This window comes from Rhipicephalus sanguineus, chromosome 3 (genome assembly GCF_013339695.2).
Source record: "Rhipicephalus sanguineus isolate Rsan-2018 chromosome 3, BIME_Rsan_1.4, whole genome shotgun sequence".
In the NCBI taxonomy this organism is placed as follows: Eukaryota; Metazoa; Arthropoda; class Arachnida; order Ixodida; family Ixodidae; genus Rhipicephalus; species Rhipicephalus sanguineus.
Window position 1 is genome coordinate 32,988,094 of NC_051178.1, and position 14,776 is coordinate 33,002,869.

General features: G+C 45.7%; 1 protein-coding gene across 1 annotated transcript in view; it reads right to left on the reverse strand.

The window, feature by feature from the left end:
• LOC119386534 (POU domain, class 6, transcription factor 2) overlaps nt 1-14,776 on the reverse strand; it is a 115,661-nt gene that overhangs the window by 55,376 nt on the left and 45,509 nt on the right. Inside the window, exons 7-9 of the mRNA XM_037653802.2 lie at nt 14,393-14,622; nt 8,472-8,591; nt 36-158 (exon numbers count right to left, since the gene is read on the reverse strand). Coding sequence (XP_037509730.1) covers nt 36-158; nt 8,472-8,591; nt 14,393-14,622 — 473 coding nt within the window. The remainder of the gene's footprint in view (nt 1-35; nt 159-8,471; nt 8,592-14,392; nt 14,623-14,776) is intronic.

The following is a 14,776-nucleotide window of genomic DNA, read 5'->3' on the forward strand; positions in this document are numbered from 1 at the left end:
GTTTGCAGTGAAGTGGCCCAAAGCAGCTGCCTCACCCTAGGGGACTCCGCAGAGTACATGTCTTCAGCTGCCTGATGCGTCTGATATTCGTCATCTTCCTCCTTGACGTCACCATCGGACACTTCTTCTTCCTCTGGCACCATCACCTGCTGCTGGTGCTGCATATGCCATGCAACAAACAGCTTAGGGACCATGCATCAGAATTAGAACCACTGACACTCGCTTGGTGGCCAATTGGGAGAGCTACAGTAGGATGAAGTTTGCAAGCTTAAGCATCCTGGCGAGGAAGGTTTAGCTCAAAGGTCACCTATGCTAAGCCCATTCAAATGAACATCAAGGGCAGAAGTGCTCTAGTTACACATCTACTGAACCAAATTTTAACTGTATCTGTTGCTATCAGGAAAGAAAGATAATTTTGCTAGTGATGGAAGCAGAATATATATTTTTTATTTATTCATATTGTTGGCCTGCCGTCCGTTACAGGGTGGGTCAAAAGCAGCACTTCTGCAAGTGGTACATTACATGACACACACACACACGCACACTTGAGAAGAGAAAAAAAATACTACATAAGCAAACATAAGAGAAAAAAAAGCATAAGCGTACATAAGCGAAATAGTTCGCATATACATTGATCAAATTACACAACACCATAAATGCACAGTTAACAAGCAACGTTACAAAACATAACGGAGCATTACCATACAAAAACACACAGCCGTAAATAAGTGAAATATTCTGTAAATGCACCGCTCAAACAATACATAACTAACAATATAATGCTAACGAATTAACTCAAAGACAACCACAAAATAGAAAGCATGCGTGCGCCTTTTGTGGCCTGCTAGGTTATTTTCAAATTGATCTGCATAGATGCTTTCTCGCGTTAGTAGCGGCAATTCATTCCATTCTTTAATCGTTCTTGGGAAGAAAGAAAACGCTTAACTGCTACTGTGCATATGAGGTACTTTAAAATTACCACCTTTGCTTCTTCGCAATATTCTACCTTGTGGTGCTATCAAGTACTGATGTTAAATTTGTTTTAGTGAAAAGGTAAAAAAACTTTAACCTTGCTATGCACCTGCGTTCCGCAAGCGTGGGCAAGTTCAGCAAACTGAGCATTTCGGTGATGGAATCTGTGCGAGAATATCGTTCTAGGACAAACCTTGCTGCTCGACGTTGAACTCTTTCCAGTCTCTGAATTAACCCTGACTGATGGGGGTCCCAGATTATGCTGGCATACTCTAGCGTGGGCTGAAGGTAGGTCAAATAAGCTGTTAGTTTTACTGACTGTGAGGCTAAATGCAATTTCTGTTGCAAGAACCAGAGCTTTTCTGCAGTTTTGCATATTTTTCCAACATGGTAAAACCAGCATTAAGTTCATGGACATATTTATGCCCAAATATTCTAGCACGTCAAACGTAAAAAGTACCGAGGAATTCCTTGTGTAATTAAAGTCGAAGATATTAATTACTTTATTTGTTATGCATAATAAAACAGTTTTATCCTCATTTATTTTCATTTTCAATTTGTTGCACCATTTTTATACTGTCCAAAGAGCGTCACTGAGCAACTGCTGATCTTCCGGACTATCAATTTCTTTGTACAATAGACAATCATCGGCGAAAAGTCGTACCGTGATTCTTTCATGAACTTCGGAGGCAATGTCATTAATATAGACTAAGAATAGCACTGGGCCTAACACAGACCTCTGTGGAACACCTGACGCCACGTTCAACGGCTTTGATTTAATGTTTTCCACCCTTACGTACTGCGTTCTGCCCAGGAGGTACACGTTTATCCATTTCACTATTTCTTTCCTTTATTCCCATAACTGCCAGCTTCAAAAGCAATTCTGCATGTAGCACTCTATCGAATGCTTTCAACAGATCAAGACAGATGGCATCTATCTGTTTCTTTTACAGCGAAAGCTGTTATGAGATCACAACAAGGGCCGTTTTTGGCGCTGTAGTTGTCCGCCGCCGCCGGTGTCTGTAACTACTATCACTTGAAATAAGAAAAAAAAAAAACGAAATAAGAAAAAATTTCCAGGATGGAATGAGGTTCAAACCTGGGCCCCCTGCGTGGAAGCCCAGTATCCTACCTCAGAGCCATGCCGGTGCTTGAAACTGCTTTGCAAAAAGACCCTATATAGGCTTCGTGTCGGGAAGGAACCACATTAACATATGTAATGTAGCGTGGTAGGAGAGTAAAATAACTACCAAGTGTCACACAACGCGAATTCTGTAACCAGGCGTCACACAATGCGAATTGCACAACGAGTAGGTTGTTGAATGCTTCCAACCCATTACAAAGGGCTCTGCCATAATTCTTCATCGTCATTAGCCACAACATCAACAAAGTGCACATAATGCCTTGCAGGTGTTTAGCAGGTACCACGGTTCTGCGCAGAATGACGAAAAATTGAGTAGTGGCTGCTTCCCTACTTCACAAAAATTATGATGATTTATAGCGTAGTGGGTTGCTCGCAAGTGCACCTCTATTGGTTGCCAAGCAAGCCCATAAGGCTCCCATGATCCATTTCCTTGGGGTCTCAATAAAGTTAATTCCCTCTCTATCTCTTTCTCATGTTACAGTATGTTATAAAGCGTGGTGGGAGAGTGAAATAGCGACCGGGCGTCACACAATGCGAATTATGTGACTAGTGGGTCATTTAAAGCTTCCAACCCATTACAAAAGGCTCAGTCATAATTCTTCATCATCATCAGCCGTCGCATGAAGAAACTGCACATAATGAATTACAGATGGTACCTCGCTTCTCCGCAGAATGATGAGTAATGTCGTGGTGGGTGCTTCCCAACTTACCAAAAATTATGATTTGTGGCGTAATGGGTACGTTGCTAGTGTACTTGTATTAGTAGCCACAAGAGAGTTTATAACGGGCTCTAGAAATGCCGCTCTTTGAGCTTTCGCTGTGACTGTGCTGCGCTTTCCGCGCAGGCTTGGCGTTTTTTGTTTAACATCATGGCAAAGTCATCAAATTATAATAAAATAAATAAATAAATAAATAAAGCAGAACATATAAATATAAATAAACCTTATAAATAAATTAGAAGAACTGAAGAACTTGGAGTGCACAACAATGCAAATACTGTCAACTTCCGATTTTTCAGACTCCCTAGGTACCACAAAATCGTTCGAAAAATCGGGCAGTCCGAAAAAGTGAATTTACGCTTTTTTATTTTGCGCAAGCGGTCAAATCGCCATAGACATGTCCAAAATAGCTTCAATGCCTCCCAGTACATTTATCAGGCGTTTTGGTATGCGTCCAGGCTCTTGTGCATAGATTCGGTACCTGGCAAAAACTCCACTTAATTTCACGCCAACCACCAATTGCAAATTTCCGCCTCATGATGAGCACCACCGATACCAGCAAAGCACGGCATATTTTATGGCTCTCTCGCATGGAGCGTTTGGAAACGATGACACGGAACACAAATGCTGCGGCGGAAGAGCTGACGACCCATTTGGCATTCCCCGGTGCATCTGCTCACGTAAACGATGTGCTACTGTATGAAAACCTTCGTCACCACTCGACATTTGCTGCCGCGTAAAGCTGATCATTCCTAGTTGTGCGCAGCACATCGCCAACCAAGCTGACGCCGTCACTACCGGGGCGCTTGCTGAACAGCGAGAAGTGTTTCTTATGCCCACTTTGTTCCTGACTGCACAAGGGCATGGCGATGGTGAGCTGCTTTCGTTCGAGAGAGCAACACGTCTGCGGCAGTGCAGCGCGTTCGGGCTGTCGCCTATTAAAAGCATGCAGTAGGCTTACCACATGCACTACCGAGCAGTTAGCTGAAGACGTCTATCATAAAGGTTTACGAGCAATGAGGTTGTACTGGCACGTTTGCCACCTGCCACAATCATGTCTAGGCACATTTCCAGTGCTTATCGGTAGAGGTGTGCGAATATTCGAAATTTCGAATATTTTTCGAATAGTGTTTGCTATTCGATTCGATTCGCACTGAAATTTTACTATTCGAACTTCCCAAAAACAAATGCAGTCAACGTCCGGTTGAAAGTGACCCCTTCAGATTTTCAATATTATTCACCTCATTACACTCTCGTATTGCGGCAAAGCTGCCTTTCAAGCTCCGTTACGGTCGAACTTAGCCAAGAGACAAAGTCCGGTTGGAAGTGGTCCCTAGAGTTTCAATATGCTTCACCTCATCACACTCTCGTATTGCGGCAAAGCTGCCTTTCAAGCTCCGTTGCGGTCGAACTTGGCCAAGAGACAAAGTCCAATTGGAAGTGGTCCCTAGATTTTCAATATGCTTCACCTCATCACACCCCCGTATTGCAGCAAAGCTGCCTTTCAAGCTCCGCTACGGTCGCAAATGTATTAGCTCAAGAAAACGCTGGTTCCAATATGGAGATGAAAGATGTGGCAGAGTTGGGGGCTCGTTTAATGCTGTTTTGGACCTGAAATTTGGGCAGGAAGTCCGAAAAATCGGACGCCGAAGCTTTTTAGCATCCAAAATTTCAGATGTTCCTATATATCGACGTCTACGAGGCAGATTTGGAACTCCGGACTTGAAGGGAGCACACCCTTGTCTGCCACATCAGTTCGACTTCCACAGCAGTTGAAAGAGGAGGAGAGGCTGAGGAAATGCCATCTCTGCCTATCACGTGTAAAGTGTTGTCGGCAGCACTTTGGTTGCACCAAATCATGTACATAAATACAATTCGGCCTCTACATTGCCTCACTCTTGATAAGAAAGACAACTATGAAATATGACCTCACCAGCGCTTCATCAACCTAGCAAAAAGAAACACTTTCATGTTGCTATCTCACAAGAACATACTTAGGGATTCTCTGCAACTTTTTCTGTAATTTCACTTCGAATTATTCGAAAAATGTTTGAGAAATATTCGAAAATTATTCGAAATTATTCGATTCGATTCGCACTCAATCTTTATTATTCGAATTCGCTTCGCACCCAAAATTTTGCTATTCGCACAGCTCTACTTATCGGTAAAGACATCGCCACACTGCACCGCGATAGTGGCTTCTTCGGATTTTCAGTCTGCTCCACCCATGGTGGTGTCCTGACTTCTTTCTTGTGTCCGTGTTTGCACGCCCTGTCTTTTTAGAATGAATACTTACCAACTAGCTCAGCTCTCTGTTATTCTAAGCTCCACCCATAACACTAGAGCACTGCGGGAAAGCTGACTTTCGGACACTGCTACTGCCGCAAACAGATAGGCTCACGAAAGTGCTAGTTCAAACCTACGAGATGATAGACGCGGCAATGAAGGGGGCTTTAATGCTATTTCGAACCTGAAATCTGTGCAGAAAGTCCGAAAAATCAGACGCTGAAGAGTTCCCACGTCTGAAATTTCAGACGTTCTGATACACTGACGTCTATGGAACTTGTGACGGTGCCGCGAAAGCATCCGAATTATCAAGCATGTCCGAAAAATCGGCAGTTGACTGCATCACGTAATGCGAGGAGTCTTCTTAACGCATGTAATGTTGTATGGCAGAAGTGTGGAATCGCGCCAGGTGTCAATACTTGTAAATTGCACAGTGAGTGAGGGGTGCCCACCCATACAGACATATTTAATCATCATCATCAGCAAGAGCATCAACAAAATGAGCAGCTGCGTAAGTTCGTGTGTTGCCTTACAGACGTGTAGGGGGCACTTCGCAACTTTACTTGCAGTAGGCATTCTAGGATAATTTTAAGCGGCCAATGTTACTTGCACAGACGCTCCTTTTTGCGGCATGGTTGAGGTGTCCACCGAGAAGCGAAGCGAGGCTACCAATTGAGAAGACAATGTGAACCAGGGCCGATTACACTATCGTGTTCTACACTTGAGGCAAAGGTCAAGCATCCGCCAATTTCTTTTTGGTCGCCATTTGACATTGGTTTTGTGTAGTACGGTGCCACGCAAAGAAGTCTGCATAATTTAGAAGGTCCGAAAAGACTGTTGGCAACTTTCCGCGACAGCGTTTGTTTTTGTCAGCTTTTTCTTTCTTGCGTTCATTCTGTCGGCAATATAGGCTTGGACTTGCTCTAAACATTTGAAAACTGAAAGGGAGGCTCCGGTCACATGTATCAAATCTAACACATGCACGGTTGCTTCGTGCAGCCATTGAAAAAGGTTACTTTGGTTATAACACTGTACTGCTTATAGAGCGGATATTCCTGACTTCGGTGACTCAAGTTATAAGCGGGGAGGGGGGGGGGGTGAGAGCTACGTGCACTGGCTATCTGGAGATTGCGCCACAAAGTGTGCAGTGGTGACGCGCGCGCCCCACTTGTATGCTTCATAAACGGCAGCCAGCGTGCTGCCCTGGGGGCTTGGATTTTGGCTGCCTTGGACGCTGGAATACTGCCACACCTGCCTACGTGACTGTTGCTGGTCGTCTTCTGCCCGGTACACTGCTGTCTTGCTGTCATGTTTCCGTGTTGGTCACGGCCCTTCGGCGTGAGTCAATGGCTCGTCGTTACTAAATACAGTAATCCCTAGTTATAACGAAATCGTTTTACTCGAAATATCGCTCTATTCGAAGTTTCTTCCGGTCCAGACCCATACGCATGCATATTGAGCCACATTACTAGAAGCACACGAAGAGCTTGACCTGCTTAAAATGAAGTGGCGAGCGGAGGCGACACTTTTGTGCATGCAGTGTCAAATTAATGCCGCCGACGTCTCATGCAGGCACAGATCAGGCTACATAAGTACCAAACCCATGACCGATGACCATGTTGCCGACTGCTTATTTGCCACGGTGGTGTAGTGGTTATGGCACTCGACTGCTGACCCGAAGGTCGCGGGATCGAATCCCGGCCGCGGCAGCTGCATTTTCGATGGAGGCAAAAATGTTTGAGGCCTGTGTACTTAGATTCGGGTGCACATTGAAGAACCCTAGGTGGTCGAAATTTCCGGAGCCCTCCACTATGGCGTCTCTCATAATCATATCGTGGTTTTGGGACGTTAAACTCGAGATATTATTATTGACTGTTTATTCGAGCACTGAAAATTCGGACATGCTCGTTCATTTGGACATCATCGCGGCACTGCCACTCGTCCCATTGAAGTAATGCAAACTCATGACCGAAAATTGGGACACCCCACAGTGCGCCATTAGATTTTTCGGACTCCGGCTGGTTGATCGGGTGTGACGTCGAATGCCATGACAAGCTGTCAGCGACGATAACAATATTTTTGCTAGGTTGCCAGCACTGAAAGGTTGCACTGACTATGGCTGGAGGTTGTGCCAGTGCCAAATACATGCAATGGTTGCCTTTTGACTTTAGCCAGTCAAGCATCAATTGAATGTCTACCACGGCCAAACCACACGCCAAGCCAAGTCACGCTCGAAGTCAGTTCGGTGTGGCCAATTGCATGTGGCCTTTGAGGGTTTGTGTTGTCAGTTGTTTTTGCGGCTAGGCCTGACCTGCTGAAATGGCTCCGACGCCACCCATTCCATCTGCGCAGTTGGGACTAATGAATACACGTGGCAACTACAAAACACTGGCAATAGTGAAAAAAACAGCGATTATTCGCCAGGTGGAAGACAGCCAACCTCACTTTGATTTGGCTTGGGAGTTTTTGCTGAGTTGGATGATGATGAGATTGTTCATCAGGTCGTCGAACCAGCGCAGGTGGACGGTGACTCTGATGATGTGCCGCCCACACCACAGTCATCAAATCATGCAGTGACCAGTGATCATGCAAAACCGGTCAGTTTTCATGACTGAATGAGGCTGTTCATAAAATTGCTGGCCAAGAGGTAGAAGGCAACTTCGAGACGTTCGCGTTGCCTGGCGTTGCTGCTCCTGTGGTCGCCCCAGCGAAGGATGCAGAGACAAGTGACATTGTTGGTGGCCCCAGCAACGACGAAGAGCCACGTGAAGTGCAAACTGTGGTGCAGACGTGGGAGTACCTATGCCTGCTGCGAAATAAAGTTGAATGCGTGGGGCGGCGACCACGGCCTCATGCAATGCTTGGTCAAATTGGAGCAGGGGTTACTCACACCCAGCAAGAACTCGAAACAGCCAAAGCTTACTGACTTTTTTTGCATCTAAATAAAGTTTTGTTTCACTGAATACATGCTGTTTTGACTTCCTCACAGCTGTGGCGCAATTAAAGCTCAACTGCTTTAGCTTTTCTCAAGTAGTCGCTTACATCGTAATACCGCTTATAACAAATTTTTTTGTTGTCCCGCTGACTTTGTTATCACGAGAGATTACTGTAAGTTGTTGTTCCCTTGTCTGTGAGGCCTCCGTCTGCATTGCTTTGACCACGGACTGGTCGAAGCAAGCTCAATACCCACACAGTCTAGACTGTATTGAGTTACTTTGAGCCGCCAAACAAGTTGAGGGAGCATTTATATGAGGGCGAACTAGATTTGGGCAAGTAGTGAAATGTTCCATGACAGAAGATTTGAAACAAAGGGCTTTGATCTGTCTTGGGTCATATGCATCTTCACTCACGTGTCCTGCCACAGTTGTTGGTGGTGCAGGGGCAGCAGTGTTGAGCATGAACATTGGGGAGATGGGCAAGCCCTGTGGCTGCAGCACGAGTTGGCCACCAGGCATTGGCTGCCCCAACACCTGCACACAATTGCCAGACGGTGATGCTGAGAGAGTGCAGACACTCAGGGAACAAACAATCCCGCACACCAAGAAGTAAGAACCGGTGACAGGAAAGCACACTTTAGAAGGGCATCGGCTCTTTCTTCCATTCTGCATGGTCTGGCCAAGCAAACTGTGTATATACCCTGAGGTCAGTGTAATCAAGGGCAGTGACTTGGTTCAGCAGTTCTCATAAAAGTGGATGAGAAGAGTCTCGGTGTGTGCGACACAAGGCATGCTATGGGAGTGGACAAAATCAGTGATGAAATACAGGTTTTATAGATTTGAAAGACGCTTCCTAGGTAACCTGATGCACATGGACTTCATAGATTTCTTCTGCCAAAAATAAATAGTTTTCTGGGTGGTTTTTGGTTCTCTAAATAAACAGATTGTCATTGTGAGTTTTGTTAATCTTGCACACTAGTTTTGCATGCCTTTTAATGATATGAATTTCAGCTGACAAGACTTTTTCTTGTGACCCCGTTCAGTTCATATCACCAAGATCCTGCCGTATAACTTTCAGCAAGAGGGTTCCATTGTTTGCACTTGAGAAGCTTTTTAGTGGTGAACGTCGTTTCCTCTTCTCGCTGGCGCCACACTTTGAGGTGTGGCGTATCTACGATGACGTACAACACCGAGTGCGTTAAGTAGATGAGGGTGCTACGGCCTGCAGTAAAGAGAGCCTCGATGTCCTCCTCGCCTGCCGCACGGAGCAGCAGGCGAGGAGGACAATGAGGCACTCTAGCGCAGCATAAACTGCAGAGAAAGAAAAAGGATGTGTCTCGCCCATGCATCTTGACGTGTGTGTGACATGCTGATGCATGTTTGTCACGTGAACCTCTGGCTTCGGTACGGGAGAATGCAGGGACAGACTTTGGCCAGTGAAGGCTAGACAGGACAAGTGGCAAAGCTGCGAAGTTTGCCTCCTTACATCATGGTTGCGCACTGCTTCAATGTATTTTTCATCTCTGCTTGAAATGGACCTATTTGAAAAAAAATTGAGCCAGCTATGCACTAGTGGTGCGAAGAATGAGAAAACAGTGAAGCTGGTGGCATTCCCCTCCCCTGGTTTTGGGATGTAAAACACCAGGTATTATTATTATTATATTTCTCTCCTCCTCACTTCCCTTTCCCACCCCGTGCTATACTGTACTATACATGGCTATGCTATGCTCTGCTAGCGTAAATGGATAGCCGAGGGGTTACGATGCTCGCATTTGGGTCTTGTGTATGCGGGTTCGAATCCCACCTCACCAAGAAATTCTTTCTGCCAAGAATTTCTCTCTTTCTTTCTATCCCTTTCTTTCTCTCGCCCACCAGAGTTATTGCATCCCAGGCTAGACAAATCGGCGCGTGTGTTCTGGGAGTGAAGCAGAAGATGAAGAGGACAAAGAGAGTGCATGCCGGTTCATGATGATGATAGTTCCCGTTCGCAACTAACTAGGCTTTTCCGAATATAAACAGCTCCGCTGTTAAAATTCTTGCAGTAGAATGCTCTCTTTTGGGCACATAAAAACTAAGGGTGTGCGAATATTCGAAATTTCGAATATTTTTTGAATAGTGTTTGCTATTCGATTCAATTCACACTGGAATTTTACTATTCGAACAATTCGAACTTCCCAAAGACAAATAGAGTCAATGTTCGATTGAAAGTGACCCCTACAAATTTTCAGTATGCTTCAGCTCATCACACCCCCGTATTGCGACAAAGCTGCCTTTCAAGCTCCGTTACGATAGAACTTAGCCAAGAGACAGTCAACGTCCGATTGGAAATGGTCCCTAGATTTTCAATATGCTTCACCTCATCACACCCCCGTATTGCGGCAAAGCTGCATTTGAAGCTCCACTACGGTCACAAATGTATTAACTCAAGAAACCGCTGGTTCCAACATGGAGATGAAAGATGTGGCAGAGGTGGGGGCTCAATTAATGCTATTTTGGACCTGAAATTTGGACCGGAAGTACAAAATATCGGACGCCGAAGCTTTTTAGCATCCAAAATTTTATATGTTCTTATATATCGACCTCTAAGAGGCAGCTCTGGAACTCCGGACTTGAAGGGAGCACACCCTTGTCCGTCACATCAGTTCGACTTCCACAGAAGTTGAAAGACGAGGAGAGGCTGAGGAAATGGCATTTTTGCCTATCACGTGTGAAGTGTTGTCGGCAACACTTTGGTTGCACCAAATCATGTACATAAATACAATTCGGCCTCTACATTGCCTTATTCTTGATAAGACAACTATGAAACACCACCCCGCCAGCGCTTCATCAACCTAGCAAAAATAAACACTTTTATGTTGCTATCTCATAAGAACATACTTAGGCATTCTCTGCAACTTTTTTCTGTAATTTCACTTCGAAGCATTCGAAAAATGTTTGAGAAATATTCAAAAATTATTTGAAAATTATCCGATTCGCACCCAAAATTTTGCTATTCGCACAGCTCTAATAAAAACTTTCAGTGCATTACTAAAACTTGCGATGTGGCCAGGTGAGGCGCCCTTTTAAGAAGCAAGCGAAGAAGCAGAACAGGATGGCATAGAAGAAAAATGCCAGCTTGAAGAAACCAGCAGCACATTGGGAGTATTTTTTCAGTGCCGAGCGAGAAAGCACGTGTTGGAAGACCGAACTGGCAATGATAACACCAGTGGAATAACACCCGAGTTGACAAATGGGGAGATCACTGCAGAACTTACTGCTAAGTGGACTAACAAAGAGACTGCCGCAAGCACTGATGGTTTGCATTGAAACCTACCAGAGCACAATCATGACGAGGACAAGAAGGACGAACACACCACTGTTCATTTCCTTCTTGTCCGTGTCGTGACTGTGCGCAGGTGGGTTGCACTGCTACCCCAACAAGCCCAAGTTTTCAATAGACTGATGCTTCTCCACTCTCGACTTCAAGGGTGCAGCTTCCACAGCACGGCAATGGAAGGCACCAGCCTGTCATTTGTGGACCATTTGTACTATGCCAAGGGCACTGCGGTTAAGCATGTGGTTGGCAATAAGAGGCAAGCTACGCTAGTGCAGTTCCTAGCAATGAACACTTTGTTTCAAGTGAGTATTCATTGCACGAACGGTTCACTGATTGATGTGCACAAGGGCTTAACACCATCTTACCATGATCTCATTTATCAAATTCTGGCTACATTGTACCGTTTCATGATCCCCGCACTGTTCAATATCACGAGATTCAACTGCATTTTGCATTCATGCACCCAAACGCAGTTCCTCGACGTGTCTGTCCCAAGTTTTACACCGAAAGCTGTTATCAGATCACAACGACAGTGGGGTAGTTGTCCGTCGCCATCACCGGTGTCCGTAACCGCTATTGTGCGAAATATTAAAAAATTAAATGGGAAAAAAATTCTAGAAACGTCGGCCACTCTTATTGACTATCATCATCAACCAAGCATTAGCACCTCTAAGAGCAGTAGGCTTCCATGCCCTCAATCTCACTTTTCAATATTAAGTGATAGCACCAACCTGGGCAACAGATACCACCAGTGGTGGCTGTTATTCTTTGCTTCCATACACCACCTACCTAGCCATTGGTAAGTAGCCACTCTGTGCTCTTGGCCATGGCTCCACTGACAGTGACGGCCCTTGAACCCCTTACATATTACACCGAAAGCTGTTATGAGAAAGCGCAAGCGTCAGCGCTGACGTTGACACTGGCAGCAGCGTTGACGCAGGCGCTCATCGCGGTGTTGCACAGGAGAGAATGAGGTGTGCACACTCCGTCATTTTATACTGCGGAACTACCGTGCTGCCCCCAGTGGAGTATGCAGCTGTCACACCACGTGTCGTGCGCGCTGGTCCGTAGTGCAGAGGATTCCTAGAGGAGAGAGAGGGAGGGGACGCACATGTGCAGTGGGGGGTGGACGCCGCGGGAAGGAACGAGGGAGGGACGGACAAAGCGCCCGCCATAAGTTGCTTCGCATCTAAAAATTTCTAGGAACGGATAGGATTTGAACCCCGGCCATCTGCGTGGCAGTCAAGTATCCTACCACAGAGCCACGCTGGTGCTTGAAGCTCCTTCACAAAACTAACCTATACAGGTGTCATGTTGGTCAAGGAATCATGTTAACATATGGGTCATTCCATGCCAAATCATCCAGCGTTTTTCCAACCATCACAAATATGCCTGAAAAAATTTCCACATTTTTCTTGAGGTTCGAAACTCGTTCTGCTCGTTTATTTCTGTTGGCAAAAATTTTTCCCGCCTATTTGTGAGAGTTTGTGGTTTTGTGCCGACTGAGCTAAAGGGCATCAAACAACAATTTTTTTCAGAGGATGTTTATGGAATGCACTCGATCAAATGGTATTTCGATGCCAGTCGTGTGGCATTGTCAATATGCTAGTATGCAGCTAGTATACAAGCTACATACTAGCATACTAGGACGACACTATACAGCTTGTTACAGTAGAACCCCGCTGATACGTTTTTGAAGGGACCGTAGGAAATAAACGTAAGAGACGGGAAACGTAAGAGCCGAAAAACAGGAAAAACGGCAAAATATTTAGTGGTACAGAATTTTATTTCAATTCTTACGAGCAGCACGAAAATTGGCGCGCTCAGCCGCGATCTAGTCGATGGATAGAAACGCGGAGCTTAGGACGGCCTTATCCACAGAAATGTAATCAACGTATGTGATTTTTTTAACACCAACAGCTGTAGGCATGAAAGAACTAAGCACACGCAATCACGACTGGCGCGGCGAGTCCGACCACGGACCGCACGCACGACCATGCGAGCTCCAACCAGCTCGAACTCCTCCTGTTCTCCGACAAATAACGATGATGATGAGTCTACGCCAACGCGATGGCAGAAGTGAATGCCAATCTCGAAGGCCTTGCTTTCGCAAGCAATTACGTCATACACGCCATGTTTGTGCAATGCAAATCTCAGAGGCTATGCTTTTGTCAATAGTAAATGCCAATCTCGAAGGCCTTGCTTTCGCGAGCAGTTACGTCATAGACGCCATCTTTGCAATTTGAATCTCGAAGGCCATGCTTTTGTTTGCATCAATTGAAAGATTCTGTTGCTTGCGTCTCTCATGCAGCTAATATTACGGTCAAACGAGGCCAAGCTGCGTGAAAATGCGTCATGGCCGCTCTCTTTGGTAGTCACTCGGTCGGCTCCGGGCGCACTTCGCGACGTATCATACGGGAACGGTCCGACAGTTACGATGTAACAGCGGGGTTCCCAATACATTGTATCCTATGGGAGCTATGCCGGGACCGGCGGAAAACGACGTAACAGCCGGGAAAACGCAGCAGTGAGGAACGTAACAGCGGGGTTCTACTGTATTTGGTTCCTTTAGGCTCACTGTATGGTCCCACGGTTAAAGTTCATTGTTTTCAGTTTCCCAGCGCCTTTTCATAGCAGGTTTGGAGCAGTTACTAACAAAAATCACAGTTTGGAGCAGCACTTCCATCACTACCTTGCTTTGGCTGTGTTTAAGACAATTCGGGTGGTCACTCACTGCAAGCTCACACCCAGTTGGTTTTCTGTTTTTCCGCTTTGAAGAAACACTCTTTTTGCCTAAATAAATAAAAACAGTTTACAAGAATGAAATGAAGTGAAAACAGTGGGTACTTCACCTGACGAAATGAGTGACACTCCATATTTGAAATTTTCCAAGTGTCCCTTGTGAGATTTTATAAATGTTTCAGAAACCTCTGCAGAGAACAACATGAATGACTGAACAGCCATTGTGACACTTCTCCCAGGGCACACTGCAGCCTGCCTGGCAAAAGATGATCTTCACCTGTGGTGACACAGCCACCAGCTGGCCATTGATGTTGGCATACAGCTGAGGTGTGGCTACTGCAGCAGAGGAGGCACCAGGCGCCAGAGCAGCAAAGTTGCTGGGTGCAGCAGCAAACAGTTGCTGCAACTGCTGTTGCTGGAGAGGCTGTTGGAGCTGCTGCTGCAGTTGCTGTTGTAGCTGCTGCTGTTGCTGCTGCTGCTGCTGCTGTTGGTGGGCTGCCATGGTCACTGCAGCAATACAGTTAAAGACCTTCGTCAGGTCAAGTCATTCAAGGCCGAAAAAGTTCAAACAGAGGTCCGCACGGAGACCCTGAAACAATTTTAGCAAAACTTTACGAATGCATTGAGCCAGTAGTGCAAGTCCTTCAGATCATTTCCAGAG